We start from the raw sequence: 16,950 nt of genomic DNA on the forward strand, positions 1-16,950 counted from the left end.
TTTCACATATTAAATTAGCAAAACTAAAGTAGGACTGGTAATTCTCCTTGTTGGCAGGGTTAGGTGGGATGGACCCTTTCATTCTCTGTCGGTGGGATTTCAAGTCAGCATCCGTCTTCTGGAAAGCAAATTGGTATATGGATTAAGAGCCTTAAAGCCATCATTTAGACCCTTTGACTCGGTAATTCTTTCTCTTTATAGATACCCAACAGATACTATCGTGGGCTGAGCTCTGAGTAAGGTTCTAAAAGTTCTGAGGGAGCTCTTAGAGACATAGAAATGCTTATGGTATATTACTTGTAAAATAGAATATGATATGTAACATGGTATCAATTAAACAAAGAAAGTACATCAGAATGCTAATAGTATTGGGATGATGGATGTTTGTATATCAAACTTTTATTTCTATTTTTACTTTTCATGTCTTTCAATGGTATATGTTTGGTATCCATCAACTCATAAAGTTTGTTACTTTCTGTGATTGTGGAGGTTTACTCAGTTTTTCAAAGGAGTATTATAAAATGTTTTACTTAAAAAAAAAAAGAATAAGGTCATCGGTTTCAAATTTCATTTAAAATATAACCTAGAATAGAGAAGAGCCTAGCAAAAGATTCAGATCTGTTCCTGTGCATTTATCACAGGAATTTGGCCCTCTTCCTAGAAGTGGCTTTTTAAATTACAAGGGTGAAATCCAGTTGAATTTGTGTTCTGTCACCATGTGATGTGTCTGTGATTATGCTTCTCTTTATAAGACATGCGTTTTCATTTCAGCGGCCTCATTGTTCCTGAGAGAGATGGCAACGAGACTGTCCCAGAGGTCGTTGCCACATCAGGTTATGCCCTGCTGCATTTTTTTAGTGATGCTGCTTATAATTTGACTGGATTTAATATCACTTACAAGTAAGATATTTAAGTCTAATATTTGTGATTTTTTTTCAGAAGACTGTATACTTTGTTTTAACAATAATAATGACTAACATATTGAGGGTTTACAATGTGCCAGGCATTATGCTAAGTAGTTTGCATGAATTTTCTCATTTAAAGTTCTTTTAAAAACTCAGTTACAGGCACTGTTTTTCTACTTCTTTTATAAATGAGGAAAGTGGCAGGAAAAGGTAAAGTAAATTGTCAAAGCAGTGGGACCACAGTTGCAACCCAGGTCTTGCTGCTGTTGAGCTTCTCCTGGAAAAGAGGGGCATTATCCATTCCTGCCAATGGATAAAAACTTTGGAGGAGTTTGCTAAGTACAGTTTAACAAATATTAGTAGTTTTCATGTACTCAGTAGTTGGCCCATAGATGACAGCTTAGTTGAGGTTACAAAGGAAATGTAGACAGACAGACTCTGGGCAGCTTTTGGAATTTGTTGCAGTAGGAGAGAAGCTAACTTCTGTCTTTTCCTTTTTTTCCTAAAAAATGTTTATTTTCAGAAGTAGTTAAATTCATAAAATGCCATAAGCAGGGGGGTCTGTGATAAAGAACTTCTGTGGCCCACAAAACCTAAAATATATATTATCTGGCCTTTTACACAATACGTTTGACAACTCTTGGTATAGCTGGTAACCCCCATGTGTAACCTTTATCCTGGGTTCTTTTTCTTGCCCATTTTCTCAGGATCTCAGTAGTCTTTCAACCCTATTTAAAGCCATCTTTATCTTGATTGGTATGGTGATTCAGTTTTTCAGGTACCCAAGGTTTGTGACTTAGCAACCTGGGCAGCTCATCACAAGCCTGGTTTGAAAAGTAGGCATATGCATTTATTATATTATATTAGAACACAGATTATAAAAATACTATATATACATACTTATAAAATTTTATTATAAATGTATCGTGAACTGACGTTAGGGTGTAGGCATGAATGTTAATTAGCTTGTTTTGTAACTGATTCCTGATTTTCTGGCATGCTTTGCTACAAAATTCCTTTTTAGTTTTCTTTACACTCTTACAGTATCTTGCTAATCCTGTTATCCCCCCTTTTTAAAATCAGAATTATGTCTTTTCAAAGTGTTGTCAATATCATTGTCACGTTACTATGCAACACTTTATGGTTAAACTCACGTATTAAGTTAAACTATCCCTCCCTTTTCTTGCATCTGAGATGGGTAGATAAACTTGCTAAGGAATTTAATACACACCAATCTGAGCAATAATCTTAAGCAAATTCTGTAAACTTTTAGAGACTATCCAGAGGAATGAGAATGGTAGTGTATTGTTTGCAATTTGTTTTATCCTTTTCTTCTCCAGACTTGCTAGCATGCATTTGGCAATTTTATAATGCTCATCATTTGTGGGCTACCAAGAATTAGGATAGTCATCCTGTCCTTAAGGAGCTAAGCCTGGATATTTTGCAAGAATCTCTTCTCTTCTTGTAATCTCTTTAACTGTCTCTTCTTATGAGAATCCAACAGGTTTAATTTGATTTATTACTTGCCCTAGTTCTGCAGTGTTGAGTGACCCCATTTAGGCTAAATGGTAAGTACTGCAATTATGCTTGTGAATGAACTGGCTAGACAGTGAGATTTCTTAAGCCTTGTTTAGGAGGAAGTTCTGCTAAGTTAATCGAAGTGTTGCTTTGTGTTGATTTAATTTTCCCCCACTATTTTTATAGTTTTGACATGTGTCCGAATAATTGCTCAGACCGAGGAGAATGTAAGATCAGTAATAACAGCAACACTGTTCAATGTGAATGTTCTGAAAACTGGAAAGGTGAAGCATGTGACATCCCTCACTGTGTAAATAACTGTGGTTTTCCTCATCGAGGCATCTGCAATTCAAGTGATGTCAGAGGATGCTCCTGCTTCTCAGAGTGGCAGGGTAGGAACTTCTTTCTTTCTTTTTTTTTCTTTCAATTTACAGAATGTTTCTAGTTTAATAAGTTGTAGATTGACTTTATTCCTAATATCTGTACCGTCTATGTTAATCAAATATCAGGAAGAGTTTAAGTTTTCGTATCTCTTTATTCAGCTTCTTACAAATCTTTGAATTTCATAGATGTATGGTTGTGGTCTCTAGAGATGTGGAGCAGTTTAACATTCTTTGCAGTTCATTCATGAATTTAGAGAACTTGCTCTCAGCCATAAGACACAGAGAACCAAGTTGGGAGGTGGAACAAGAGTTGACAATAATGGTCTCTCCACAGAAACTTTCAATAAATTCAGAGAAAATTGGGGTTGATTATACAGTAGAATCCTAAAGCAGTCAGTTATTGGAATTATCTGCAGATACAGATTATTAAAGAAGCCTTTAGCAAATTCTTCAAGGGGTGGGTGATAACAGCTGTTACTGATTTGGTTTTTTGGGTTTTTTTAAAAACGTTTACCCCTTTCTCGGAACACATTTATCTTGAATTTCCAGAAATGTGCTTGTTTAGATGCTTTAGTTTGTTCGGTTTGGCTGACATTGAGCAGTTAAATAATTGAAGTATTTGACTACCTACCACTTTGCAAATGTTGGAGCAGAAGCCAAACCTCTCAAAAAAGGAGTTTCTTGATTTTGCAGGAAACGGATAGTTTTTAATATTCCCAGGACTAGTCTTTACATTTTAGCTCTAAAGTTTTTTTGTTTTTTTTTTAATATTTATTTATTTTTGGCTGCGTTGGGTCTTCCTTGCTGTGTGTGGACTTTGTCTCGTTGAGACAAGTGGGAGCTACTCTTTGTTGCGGTGGGCAGGCTTTCTCATTGCAGTGGCTTCTCTTGTTGCGGAGCACAGGCTCTAGGTGTGCGGGCTCAGTAGTTGTGGCGCACGAGCTTAGTTGCTCCACAGCATGTGGGATCCTCCCGGACCAGGGATCGAATCCGTGTCCCCTGCATTGGCAGGCGGATTCTTAACCACTGCACCACCAGGGAAGTCCCTAAAGTTTTTCATTTGAATTAATAATTCCTTTGTCCACTCTTTCCTCTGAGAGCTGCTTAAGCAAGTATTTCATTACTAAAAAATCCTAACCTAGATATGGTCAGGTCTTCATTAGAAAGTATGTGATTTTGAATTTTATTAGAGATTACTCTTGGTCACTACCTTTGAGTAAATTGAAAGCACAAATTAAAGGGATTTCTCTGATATTTAGATGCTAAAGGAAAGACTGTAAGTATTCTTTAGATAATTTGTTGTATTTAGATGATTAAAACTTGAAATGCAGTAGTTTTCTCTTTTTTTTTTTTGTCCTTGCTGAACTGCATGTGGAAATCTTAGTTCCCCTGACCAGGGATTGAACCCAGGCCCCCTGCAGTGGAAGTGCAGAGCACTGACCACTGAACTGCCAGGGAATTCCTGAATTGCAATAATTTTAAAGCTGCATTTTGTGAAGCTAATTTATTATGTTTTATTAGGTCCTGGATGTTCAGTTCCTGTACCAGCTAACCAGTCATTTTGGACACGAGAGGAATATTCTAACCTAAAGCTCCCCAGAGCCTCTCACAAAGCTGTGGTCAATGGAAATATAATGTGGGTTGTTGGAGGATATATGTTCAACCACTCAGATTACAACATGGTTCTAGCGTAAGTTGTTTTAAAAATTTTTACAAGAAGCTTACTTTTCCATTTTGAAAATATTTAAAGTAGAGATAAGCAAAAAGAAAAGAAATCATTAGTAATTGCATTCCTGAAGAAAATCTCTGTTAGTATTTTAGTAGTTGTATTCTAGACTTTTGGGGACATATTCTTAGTTTTTGAAATTGGAAGCCACAAAGAATTCATTGCTGTAATAAAGAATAATCCATCTTTTCCAGACACTGTCTCTCAGATTTTGTGTTAGGTACATATAATAGGCTCTATATAAATAGGGGATTGCTTTGCCTCTTAATTTAATTAACATTTCTATGGGTTAAACGGCTTGCATTTATAGTTTGCTAGTGGAAATTATGCCATTCTTTAATACTTTCCAGGGTTCAAGGTCTTTTGCTGGTTCCATGCTGCTCATCCTGAAGGGAGGGTATATTTTCACGGTGGAATTAGCTATGGAGTTTGACTTTGGGGAGAAATTTTTGAACACCTACTGTTGTGCTGATTTTGTGCCCTGGAAATTTTTTCTAAACATTTTCTACTAATGAAGATTGTCAAAAATCAGCATCTGTTCTTTAAGGAATTCTGGAAATATGGCAGTGATAGTATAGTTTCTGAGTCCCCCAAACATAGTCATTAAAGCACAGAGAACAACTAGGATAGCAAAATAAAAAACACATGGATAACATCTATAACAAACTTGATCAGAAGGCATCTACACAAATAGGTGGGGTTAAACCATTGACAGCTATAAGACCTGTGTGCTATCAGTATCTATGTAGGGGTAAAAAAAGGGGAGCGGTGGGCCCACCAACAGTAAACCCAAAGACCCGCTGGAAAGCTCAGCAAGCTGCTTTGAGAACAGCAGCTGGAATTGGGAAGATTTTGCATGTTCTAGTAGGGGGGATGAGCTCAAGGGATCTATAGTAGGATCTGAAGGGGCTGGAACAGTTTGTGCCGTATTAGCTCTCAAAAAAACAGCCAAAGACTCTTTGTAGGAGAAAGTCCCACACTGAAGAAAAGCTGCTGGGAATAGAATTCAAATTGAACAGGACAGGGACAGCAGAGAAAGAAAGTCCAGATAACAGTCTGAGAGGGGAACAGAGCCAGGAGATCTCAACAAGTAAGGTGCCAAATAGTTGGACACTACACTACAACAGAAGAGGAGCTAGTGAGCTGAGAAACTAGAAAAACTAGCTGAATCAAGCCTCTCCTATAAGAGTTCAGGAAAATTTTTTAAAAATTAAAAAAAATTAAAATTAAATTAAAAAAATTAAAATTAAAATTTAGCAACAGAAAAAATATCAAGGTCAAATCTCATAGAAAGTTATTATAAAAAAGAAGAGAATAAGTAGAATAATACCCCTTCAAACATGAAAGCATAATAGAAAAATACGTTCACAAAACTGACAAAAATTATAACTTAGTATTCCAAAGTAAGCAAACATACAATAAGAAAATGATAAAAGACATGAAAGAACAGTATAACCAGGACTAGAAAAATTTGGAAATGAGATGATAGAAGTTAGGGAGGAATTTTAAAATAATTTCAGAATTAAAGACAAACCTAGAAGGAACACAGAGTAAATAAACACAACAGATACTCCTTTAGAAATAGAATATGAAAAAAAAAAGAAATAGAATATGAAAAAGGAAATTTTTAAAAATCATAAATAAATGAAGGTCATTTTCCCCTATTCTTTGTATGATAAGTACAGTTAAAAAAACCTGGACATCTGCCACCGCAGGCTCGCCCCACATCCTACCCCTCCCTCCCCCCGGCCTGAGTGAGCCAGAGCCCCCGAATCAGCTGCTCCTTTAACCCTGTCCTGTCTGAGCGAAGAACAGGCGCCCTCAGGCGACCTACACGGAGAGGTGGGTCCAAATCCAAAGCTGAACCCTGGGAGCTGTGCGAACAAAGAAGAGAAAGGGAAATCTCTCCCAGCAGCCTCAGAAGCAGCGGATTAAAGCTCCACAAACAACTAGATGTACCTGCACCTGTTGAATACCTGAATAGACAACAAATCATCCCAAATTGATGAGGTGGACTTTGGGAGCAAGATATATTATTTTTTCCTCTTTTTGTGAGTGTGTATGTGTATGCTTCTGTGTGAGATTTTGTCTGTAAAAAAACCAAACAAACAAAAAACCTGGACATTATATATAAAACAAACATAAGAAAACTCTGAAGAAGTCAGTCTTATTAGGGACCTCAAGACCCAAAAAATGACATAATGGTAAGTTCCAAGGGTTTTCCTTTAGTCTCATATATCGCAGACTTGATGTTGGAAAAATCAGCAGTCTGGATTTCGTTAATAGGTATAAGCTGAAAAAGCCCCAAGAAGACCCTGTTTTCTCTAGCCCGAGGACCAGGAAAGGGGCAGCTTAGCAAGACAGAAAACTTTTAGACAATAACCACTCGACCTTAGACAAACAGCACAGACAGAACTGTGGCTTCACCCCCACCCCTGCTAGCTCTATACTAATAGAGTCTAGATTTCCACTTATGCCAGGATAAAGTGAGGTGCTCCAACCACCACCCCCCATCCCACCAGGGTAGGGTTAAAGAAGGCCATATAGGGAGCTGAGACTTACTTCTCCACCAGGCATTAATGAGGTCTCCCCCATCACTGTGACATCAGTGGAGACACTGTGGGGAGCCTGGATTTCTACCCCTGCCTGGCAGCAACAGCAGTAATAAGTAGACTTTCCCTCTCTCCACTGGGGTGGTGTCAGAGGAGGCCTGCTATAACAGAAGATTTAAATAAGATCCAGAGTCTCATGTCATGATACCCAAAATGTTGAGATTTCAATTGAAAATCATTTGTCATGGTAAGAGCCAGGAAAATCTCAACTTGAATGAGAAAAGGCAATCAAGAGATGCTGACACCAAGGTGACACATATATTCGAGTTATCTGACAAAGATTTTAAAGCAGCCATTATAAAAATGCTTCAACAGTTCTCTCAACAACAGAATGGAGAGGACAGAGGAGAGAATCAGTGAACTTGAAGATAGAACAATAGAAATTCCTTAATCTGAACAACACAGAGAAAATAAAACATTTAAAAAATGAACAGAGTTTCAGAGACCTGTGGACTGTAACAAAAAATCTTAACATTTCTGTCACCAGAGGAGCCTTGGAAGAAGAGGAGGAAGAGGGTGTATATGAAAAAGTATTTGAAGAAATAATAGTTGAAAAGTGCCCAAGTTTGGCAAAAGATATGCATGTACAGAGTCAAGAGATTGGGTGAACTCCAACAATCCCAACTCCCACAGGAGTTTTACATTTCATTAATTCTTTCTTATTCCATCTCTCATTCCCCTGCTCAGCTGTCATACTGTCTTTTCATTTTTTAGATCTCCACCACATTTTCTCCTGTTTTCCTGCTCAGCTAGTGGCCTTGTTTCCCATTTCTGTTTTGAAAGATAAAGGTTATCAAAAGAGGACTTCCACAAACTCCCACCACCACATTTAGCAATTACCTACATATTGCTCATTTTTCTGTCTTGTGTATCTTTACATCAGAACTGTCCAGTGGACAGTTTCTGTTTTGGTTATGATGGAAGTGCTCTGTGTTTACAATGTCATGTCACTATCCACATGTGGTTATTGAGCACTTGAAATGTGGCTAGTATGACTGAGTGGATTTTAAATTTTCAGTTCTTATTCCTCATCTTACTTGATCTTTCACAAACATTCAATACAACCAGTCTCTCCTTTCTCTTTTAAACAGTTTCTTCACTTGGCTTCCAGGACTCCACACTTCCTTGACATTTTTTCTAACTGCCCATTCCTTCTTAGGCTCCTTAGCTGGTTCCTCTTCAGCTAACTGACTTCTGAATGATGATGTGCCCCAGGGCTCAGTCCTTGGTCCCCTTCTGTGAGAGTGTGTATTCACTCCCTTGGTGATCTCATGTAATATCTTGGCCTTTGTGCTGGTGACTTCCAAATTTATATCTGCATCCTAGACTTAACACCTGTTCCCATATCCCCACCTCTTTATTTGACATCTCAATAGGCATCTAAAACTCCATGTGTCCCAAACTGATCTTTCCTCCAAGCCTGTTCTTGCCCCAGAAGTCCCTATCTCAGTAAACGACCACTCCATTCTTCTATTTACGTAAGCCAAAAATTTCAGAGTCATCCTTGACTTCTTGTTTTTTCACACTCCATATCAGTATATGTATTAGTTATCTCTTGCTGTGTAAATTACCACAACTTAGCAGATTAAAACAACACACATTTATTACCTCATAGTGTCTGCTGGTCAGGGTTCTAGGCATGGCTTAACTGGGTTCTCAGCAATCAAGGTGTTACCTGGCCTGTGTTCTAATTTAGAGGTTCAACTGGGCAGGAATCCATTTCCAAGCTCACCTATTTCCCGGTGGTTGTAGGACTAAGGGCCCTGGCTTCTTGCTATCTGTCAACTGGAGGCCACCTCAACTCCTGGAGGCTGCCCGGAGTTCCTTATCAGTAGGGTTTCCCCAGTATGGCTGCTTACTTATCAGGCCACAAGGAGAGTCTCTGGCCTGAGTCTGTTAGCAGGATAGATGTCATGGAAATGACATCTCATTATTTTTGCCATATTCTGTTGGTTAGAAGCAAGTCATAGATCCTGCTCACACTCGAGGGGAGGATATTATATACATGGGTATGAACACCAGGAGGCAGGGATCATGAAGACCACCCTAGTGTCTGTCTGCCACAATATGTCAGCAGATCTTGTTAGCTCTTCCTTTAAATCTATCCCTAATCTAACCACTTCTCACTACTTCTAATGCTGCCACCCTGAGAAGTAAAGGTTAAATTAAAGGTGTGAAGGTGATTGTCCCTTCCACTGTTATACTAGATATTATGAGTCATATATTCTACCATTTATGTGATTTTTGTACTTCTACCTGGCATCATCCTCCCTTGAAGTAAGAAATCTGGGAGTCATTTTTATACTTCCTCTCCTGTACCTCCTCATATCATAATCTCATGTCAAGCCCATCAACTCTGTCACCAAATACATGTCATATTCATTCTTTTCTCTCTTAAGACCAGCTTGCCAGTATCTCTCTAGGATTCAGCAGTAGGTTCCTATAAAGTCTGTCTGTTTCCATTCATTCCGCTTAATCCATTTTCTAAATATCAACTGGGGTGATTTTTTAGGGTATACATTTTATCATTTACTACCTTCTTAAAACCCTTCAGTGACTTCCCATGGGACTTAATGATCCTACCTGATGTGACAGCTGCTTACCTTCCCATACTCAACTTGCTCCCCTCCTGCCCCATCAGCCCTCTTTCCTTACCTAAAACTCCTTATGCTTGCTCTTCCCTCTGTCTAGACTGTTCCTGCCGTTGTACCTCAGGGCTGGTTTCTTCCTTTATGTATCCTGTCCGTTAACTGTCCCATAGTGAGATCCTCCCCAATCAGCTAGTTCAGACAGGTGCTCCCTGGTTTTTTTCATAGTTCTCATTTCCTTTAGAGCAGTGTTCATAATTTTTATTCTACTTGTGCCCATTGTTGTGCTTGCTCATTTTCTGCCTTTTCCACTATATGTTCTCCAAGGTTAGAGACCTTGTTTACTCACTCAGTTCGGCTTAGCTCATAGAATGTGCTCAAATAAGTATTTATCAAATGAATAAGAGAGTAAATGAATTATCTATTTCTTTCACAAATATTTGTTCTTAGAAATATAGATGTCACCTACTACTTTTATTTGGTGTACCTCGTAAGCCATGTTTATTTTTTTAATTTTATTTATTTTTAAGAGGGTATTAAATAGTTTATTGATTACCTATGATAATGGGTGATAAACAAGCTTCATTCCCATCTGTAACTTTATCTTGTACCATAATTCTGTTTAGATATATTGCATAGGATGTGCCAACAATCATACTAATAACCAAAAAACTCCATGACTTTGCTTGGGTGACCCTTTTAATGGTGAACTCCAGGTCACAACACAGTAACTGTCAGTTCAACTACACCAAGTTTCTGAAGACGTTGGCTTTATTCACAAGCAGATTGTGAATAAATTTCAAATGGAACCTGGCATCACCCTGAAGAAATTCTGACTTCACACTGTTGCAGTCGTTTACCAGAATGTCTTCAGAGTAGACTAACTTTACAGAGCACGTTTTTTAAAAAAGCGCATTAATTCAGCATCATGATCAGACGATTATATTTAGCAATCAACAGCATGGGTGCAAAAAAAAATTTACATTAAAACCCTTTGTTGGAATGCTTTACACTTTCCACAGAATAGAAACTAAAATAACCTGTTATATAGTTAGTCACAAATACAGTCCTCGAGGTTTTTTTGCCCATACACAGGAGTATTGTCTAAAACATGTCTTCTTTGTAGCAGCTAGGCCCTGCCACCACTGTGCTTGGCTGAGTTCACAAATCTGTTGTAACGTGTACCTTCCCTGTCACTTCTCTGGCTCTCCTCTCCTGCGAAGCTTTGTTTCCTGGCAGTAATTAAAACCTTCTGCCACTGCCATAGCTATTGCTGCTGCTGGAACCGCCATAGCCACCTTGATTTCGTGGTTTGGCAAAGTACTGGCCTCCACCACCATAAGGGCCAGAACTTCTGCCTCCAAGTTTCCTCCTTTCATGGGTCCAAAATTTGAAGATTGATTGTTGTAATTGCCAAAATCACTGTAGCTTCAACCACCTCCAAAATTGCTTCCATCATTACCAAATCCGTTATAGCCATCCCCACTGCCACCATATCCACCACCACCATGGCTGCCACCAAAGCCACCTCGACTGCCACCAAAGCCACCTCGACCACTGAAGTTTCCTCCACGGTTGTCATTCCCACCAAAACCACCTCCACGACCACCACGAAAGTTTCCAGAACCACTTCGACCTCTTTGGCTGCATGAAGCGCTAGCCTTCTCTTGCTTAGATAGGGCTTTCCTTACTTGACAGTTGTGGCCGTTCACTGTATGGTATTTCTGAATGACAGTCTTGTCTATGGAGTCATGGTCATCAAAGGTTACGAAAGCAAAGCCTCTCTTTTTGCCACTGCCTCAGTCAGTCATGATTTCAGTCACTTCAGTTTTCCCATACTGTTCAAAATAATCTCTTAGATAATGTTCTTCAGTGTCTTCTTTAATGCCACTAACAAAAATCTTCTTCGTAGTTAAGTGGGCACCAGGTCTTTGAAAATCTTCTCTTGAGACGGCCCTCTTTGGTTCCACAACTCTTCCATCCACCTTGTGTGGCCTTGCATTCATGGCTGCATCCACCTCCTCCATAGTGGCATACGTGACAAACCCGAAGCCTCTGGAGCGATTGGTGTTTGGATCCCTCATTGCCACACAGTCTGTGAGCATTCCCCATTGCTCAGAATGGCTCCTCAGACTCGCATCGATTGTTTCAAAGCTCAAACCTCCGATGAAGAGCTTCCGCAGTTGTTTGGGCTCTTTGGGAGACTCTGACTTAGACGTGACGGCAGTGGAGAGGGAAGATGTCAACGATGCTTACTCGGCGGCGTCCACATGCAGGAAGGAGTAATCTAACGAATGTATCTCCACATTTATTTTTTAGGTTTTAACATTTTTCTTCTTGTACTTGATCAAAACATGATTTTTACAGCTTTATGTATTTTGTGTAAATACTAATATAGTTTCAAATAAATTTTTACTAACTCATGAAAAGTGAATATAGTGACTCCTTTTAGAGGAAGTATTTCTGGAACTTAGATCATAAATTTTATCATCGTCTATACTCATATAAGCATATTGCAGGAATTGCCCTCACTCTGTATTTTCTCCACGACCCTGTTAACCCAAAACTTTTAAGTTGCATTAAAAAGCAGTTCCCATTTTATGTCACCCAAGGGTCCTCTTGCAAAACTAATTGTCTTGATCATCTGGTTAAGATTTCCAATTGAAATGTCACTGAATTTCCTTCCCTTGAGCAAAAAAATAGCGTTTTTTTTAAGCTTAAAAAAAAAATAATAAGAAATTGAGCAACAGGTAACCACACAAGGTAAGGAGTATCACCTAATCTGATAAACTTAAAACAGACACACAGAAACAGCAAGCCCCCACAGAAACCATATGAGTGAAATTCTGAGAGTCCTCACTAATAGCCCCAAATCTAGAGAGAAGCAAACTGAGTGGGTATCATTGTTTTCTTGCCCTTTTAACTGAATAGTATAAGAAATAGTTGCTAAGGAGGATCAAGTGAAAAAGGGGGAAATTGATCAAGTGGCTGAGTCTGCCCAAAAGTCAGGGCTTCTGTGTAATTTGGATATCCCAAAATTTGAACCCTGGGATAGGACACTTAAACAAAATCTCAGAGGTGAATAGACTCTGGATACTTTATTCTAATAGACTGCACACCCCCACCCCCACCTGAGCCCCAGCATTTCTTCAGACTTCAGAAAAGTGGGCAGAACATAAAATGCCAACTCTCACACTAAAGCTAGGATGGAAAGATAAACTTGTCTTAGATACAGTGGAAAAAGAATTAAGAAATCACCCACAGTTTGCAAATGTAATGTCTGGAGAGCAATGTCTAACCACAAGCAAGACAAAAGAAGTGACATTGTAGCAAATGCAAATATCTATGGTGAAAAAGTAAAGAGGAAAGAACACAGCGTGTAAAACTGACAACAACTGATGATAGAGGAAAAGTATTCCTTCCAACTGCTTTGTGCTATGGATCAATATAATGAGAATTTGAATTCAGAAAAACAAGCTGAAAAGCAAGAAGATAATAACAATGAGATGAAATGGGAGATTACACATGTAAAGAAATATAAATAAGTTACATACAGCAGAAACTACAATGAAAATCGAACTGCTGACAGCTTGATAGACGTGATTCCAATGAATACAGGTGAAAAAGTTAAATAATTAGAAAAAGCAAAGACATGGGAGACAGAAGGTCCAATATAATACAGATAATTGCTGTCACTGAAGAAAAGAACCTAACAAATAGAACAAGTGGATTGAAATAGTACAAGATGTTTCAGGAAAAATATAGTTGTTCAGTGACAAGACCTGATTTGATCAAATTATTGAACTTTTAGGATAAAGGACAAATTATTGGGTGGGAAGCCTCAGATAGTTCTTGACTCCTGCTGGCTGGGGTCAAGTTCAATCTCTGTAGAGCCTTTCCTGTGGTCTTTGGATGGCCAGACACTGTAATTGGAATACCAGGCCACTGTGAGGGGCAGAGGATGTGCCCTGTGGCATGATGGGCATTGTGTTACCAGCCATCAAGGAGGAGTTTGTGAGAGAGGTGGCTGCACCTTTATGGAAGACACCTACTTCTGAATTCCTGAGGTTTGCCTTTGCTTAACTGCATGTCCGGGTCTTAGAACTAATTGTTCAGTATTCCTTTATCTTGGACTCAGCTCCCAGAAGAAGGAGCGTTTATTTGGTACTTGGCATTTCTTACATTTTATTGCATCAACATTGTTCTTGTCTTGTGTTTGCTTCTCTGTATTGTGAAAAGAGTGACAACCTGTTATGTAAGTGTCTTTTGGCAGTTCATCTTAACCAGATTTGAGCACCTGCCGGCACCTAGTGTCTCTGACCAGCTCTTGGGCTGACATGTTATTGATTGAGGAAGAGTAAAATGCATTAAGATACAGATTGAGCACCTTTCATGTCACTTGAAAGAGATATGGATTGGGTCACGTGGAGACTTGTTTCTGTGCTCCCTCTGTTTCTTTCCTTTCTTTCAAGCTTGAAGAAACAGGCCTTTGGCTTGAACATAAGGTGTATATGTGTTTTTCAGAAGCCATGCTAGTTCTTCTTAGGAAACACTTTCCAGAATGCCATAAAAGTTGCAGTAGTATGCAGTCCATTTTGTTAAAACATTTATCTGGATGGATTTAAGTTATTTCCACCGTAAGTAAAGTACAATATTGTGTCTTTAAAAAACAGTGAGAGAAATACATATATATTTACAAATAATACGTATATATATTTATGTATATTTATTTATTTAGAGAGAGGGAGGGAAGAAAGGAGGGGGAGAGAATGAGAATAATTGAGACTTCTGACTTCCAAGCAGAAAAGCAAACCACACAAAAGTGGAAAAAAATCAGACTGGCCTCAGACCTCCATTGGCAGCATTCAATACCAGCAACATTCAAGGGAGCAGCGTCAGCAAAGTTGTGTGGGAAAGGAAGGATGGCCCATGAGTATTATATGCAGCCAAGATGTCATTCACCTCTAAAGCTAGCAAGCAGATATTCTTCAACATGAAAGAATTTAGGGGGAGGAGCACGTATGATCTCCACTAGGAATAACCACTTGACAGTGCAGTCTAGCCAATTAAGAATTAAAGACTCAAGAAGGAGAAGTTGTGGTAAGAGGACTGTGAGGAGACTGATTCAGCTAAAATATAGATCCAGTACTAAATAACTATGAAATTATAGAATGGAATGTGCATGTTTTGAACCTGGACAATGTAAAAATTATAACAAAAATTGGGAGAAGAAATGGGAGGAAATGTGGGTGCTAATGTTTTCAACTTTCAAAGTAGGAAGTTAGTGGAGTCTGTCCAAAATTAAATTATGTGTAATTTTAAAACTAAAGGGAGTTTACTCTCTAACTTTTCATGTATTTTAAAAATGTAGAATATTCAAAAAAATACATAAAAGAATAGCTGGTATTGATTTAAGTGTTATTCATATTTAATGAATGTCACCATTTTATGTTTTCTTCAGATCATGTATAAAATATTTAAGACAAAGGGAAAGGTTTAGAGAAAAATAATGAATGCTAATACATTCGTCATCCAGATTAGGAAATAAAACATTGCTAATATAGTTAAGACCCCACATGCCCCTCTAAAATCCCAGAGATAATCAATATCCTGATATTGTGATATCATTTGTTCACATACTTATCTTTAGACTTTTAATATATATGAACATTTTTAGAGTTAATAAATTTTCTTATTTTAGTCTTTACAGGAACAGTATTCTGCAGTTTGCTTTTTTAGCTTAACATTGTTTCAAGATTTATGTTAATAATACGTTGCTTGAGTATATTCACTCTATAAATGTTATATAGATATCTATAATTTATTAATCCATTTCCTATTGATGGATATTTATTTGTTTCCCTTTTTTGCTATTATGTTGTGATAAAACTTTCTTACATCTTCTTGTTTACATAATGTTTTTCATAACTTAAAAATCTTGTATTCAGGGAAACTTATAGAAAATAAATAAACATTTAAAATATAACAGTAGTATTGGTTTTCCTTTGGTTTCTTTTTTCTATTAAATTATATAAAATTAAAATTAACACTTTATTAAAATTCACCTATATTAGGATCCCCTTTGTATAAATGTATATTATCAGTCTATTCTTCTATCTGTATGTATGCATAGAAAATGTCTGGAATGATGTTTATTTAATGATATTCATTTCTAGGTGACAGAATGTGGGGTCATATTTAAGTTTTTGGCTCTTTATTTTTTTTGCATTGATTATACTTTTTATAGTGAGTATGTATAATTTTAATGAAAACAATAGAATGATGTTTTCCTCAAAAACAAAACTAATATTCTAAGATATTGAATGTGATTAATGCTGCAATGTAAGAGTATAAATGATTTTCTTTTGGGCATTTTTTATATTTTAAAGGTCTTTAAGTATATTCATAGTATAATTGAAATGCTATAATGATATTCTAGTTTTTTTGAAAATATTACTTTTTAAAATAAATTAGATAAAGAAAAAGAAAGGCTAGGAATTTTTTTAAACTTAGTTGTCATCCCTTTTTCAGTATGTGTCTTTACTTTTGCATGGTTAAATGAAAGAAAAGTTATAGTAATAAAAGTCCCTTGAATATAATGCAAACCTGCAAGTGATTTAGTGTGTAGAAGAGGTTTTCAGGAAGCATTAGAAAGTTCCAGTAGATTTTCTTTCTCGTCCCAGAGCTGTGGAACCCAGCTCCCGCTTCCTGAGTTCTCATGTGCCCCATAGGCCCAGATGTTAGGTTTGTTTGCCCAGGTACCTCACCATATCCATTGCAGATTTAACGAGCATCTCCAAAGTGGATTAGATCACAAATAAAGACTCCAAGATGTTCTGTTTTGTCATTTGGGTGAAAGTATGATCTGTTTGTTTTGTAGGTATGACCTTGCTTCTAGGGAGTGGCTTGCGCTGAACCGTTCTGTGAACAATGTGGTTGTTAGATATGGTCATTCTTTAGCATTATACAAGGTAAAATGCCTCCACTCTGTACTAAGCTAGAAACTCAACTCTTCCACTGTTACTTTATCATATTATGTGATTGAAATAGCTATTTAGTGTTGGATTTTCTTCCTAATCTTTTTTATTGCGGTAAAGTATGTATAACATACTTAGCCATTTTTAAGTGTACAATTCAGTGATAGTAACTTCACTCATAATGTTGTGCAGCCATCATCACCATCCATCTTTGTAATTCTTTTTTAATTTTTTTGCTTTG

General features: G+C 37.6%; 1 protein-coding gene and 1 pseudogene across 8 annotated transcripts in view; one reads left to right on the forward strand and one right to left on the reverse strand.

Annotated features, from left to right (window-relative positions):
• ATRN (attractin) overlaps nt 1-16,950 on the forward strand; it is a 160,014-nt gene that overhangs the window by 48,739 nt on the left and 94,325 nt on the right. For all 7 annotated transcript variants that reach the window (XM_082358973.1, XM_082358967.1, XM_082358968.1 and 4 more), the window contains 4 exons: nt 772-900; nt 2,610-2,815; nt 4,328-4,496; nt 16,613-16,703. In XM_082358973.1, coding sequence (XP_082215099.1) covers nt 772-900; nt 2,610-2,815; nt 4,328-4,496; nt 16,613-16,703 — 595 coding nt within the window. The remainder of the gene's footprint in view (nt 1-771; nt 901-2,609; nt 2,816-4,327; nt 4,497-16,612; nt 16,704-16,950) is intronic.
• On the reverse strand, nt 4,503-16,604 carry LOC309612858 (heterogeneous nuclear ribonucleoprotein A1 pseudogene; annotated as a pseudogene). Its single transcript has one exon. The product of its transcript is annotated as a heterogeneous nuclear ribonucleoprotein A1 pseudogene (transcript).

The sequence above is a fragment of the Balaenoptera borealis genome, assembly GCF_965194805.1.
Source record: "Balaenoptera borealis genome assembly, chromosome: 16".
In the NCBI taxonomy this organism is placed as follows: domain Eukaryota; kingdom Metazoa; phylum Chordata; class Mammalia; order Artiodactyla; family Balaenopteridae; genus Balaenoptera; species Balaenoptera borealis.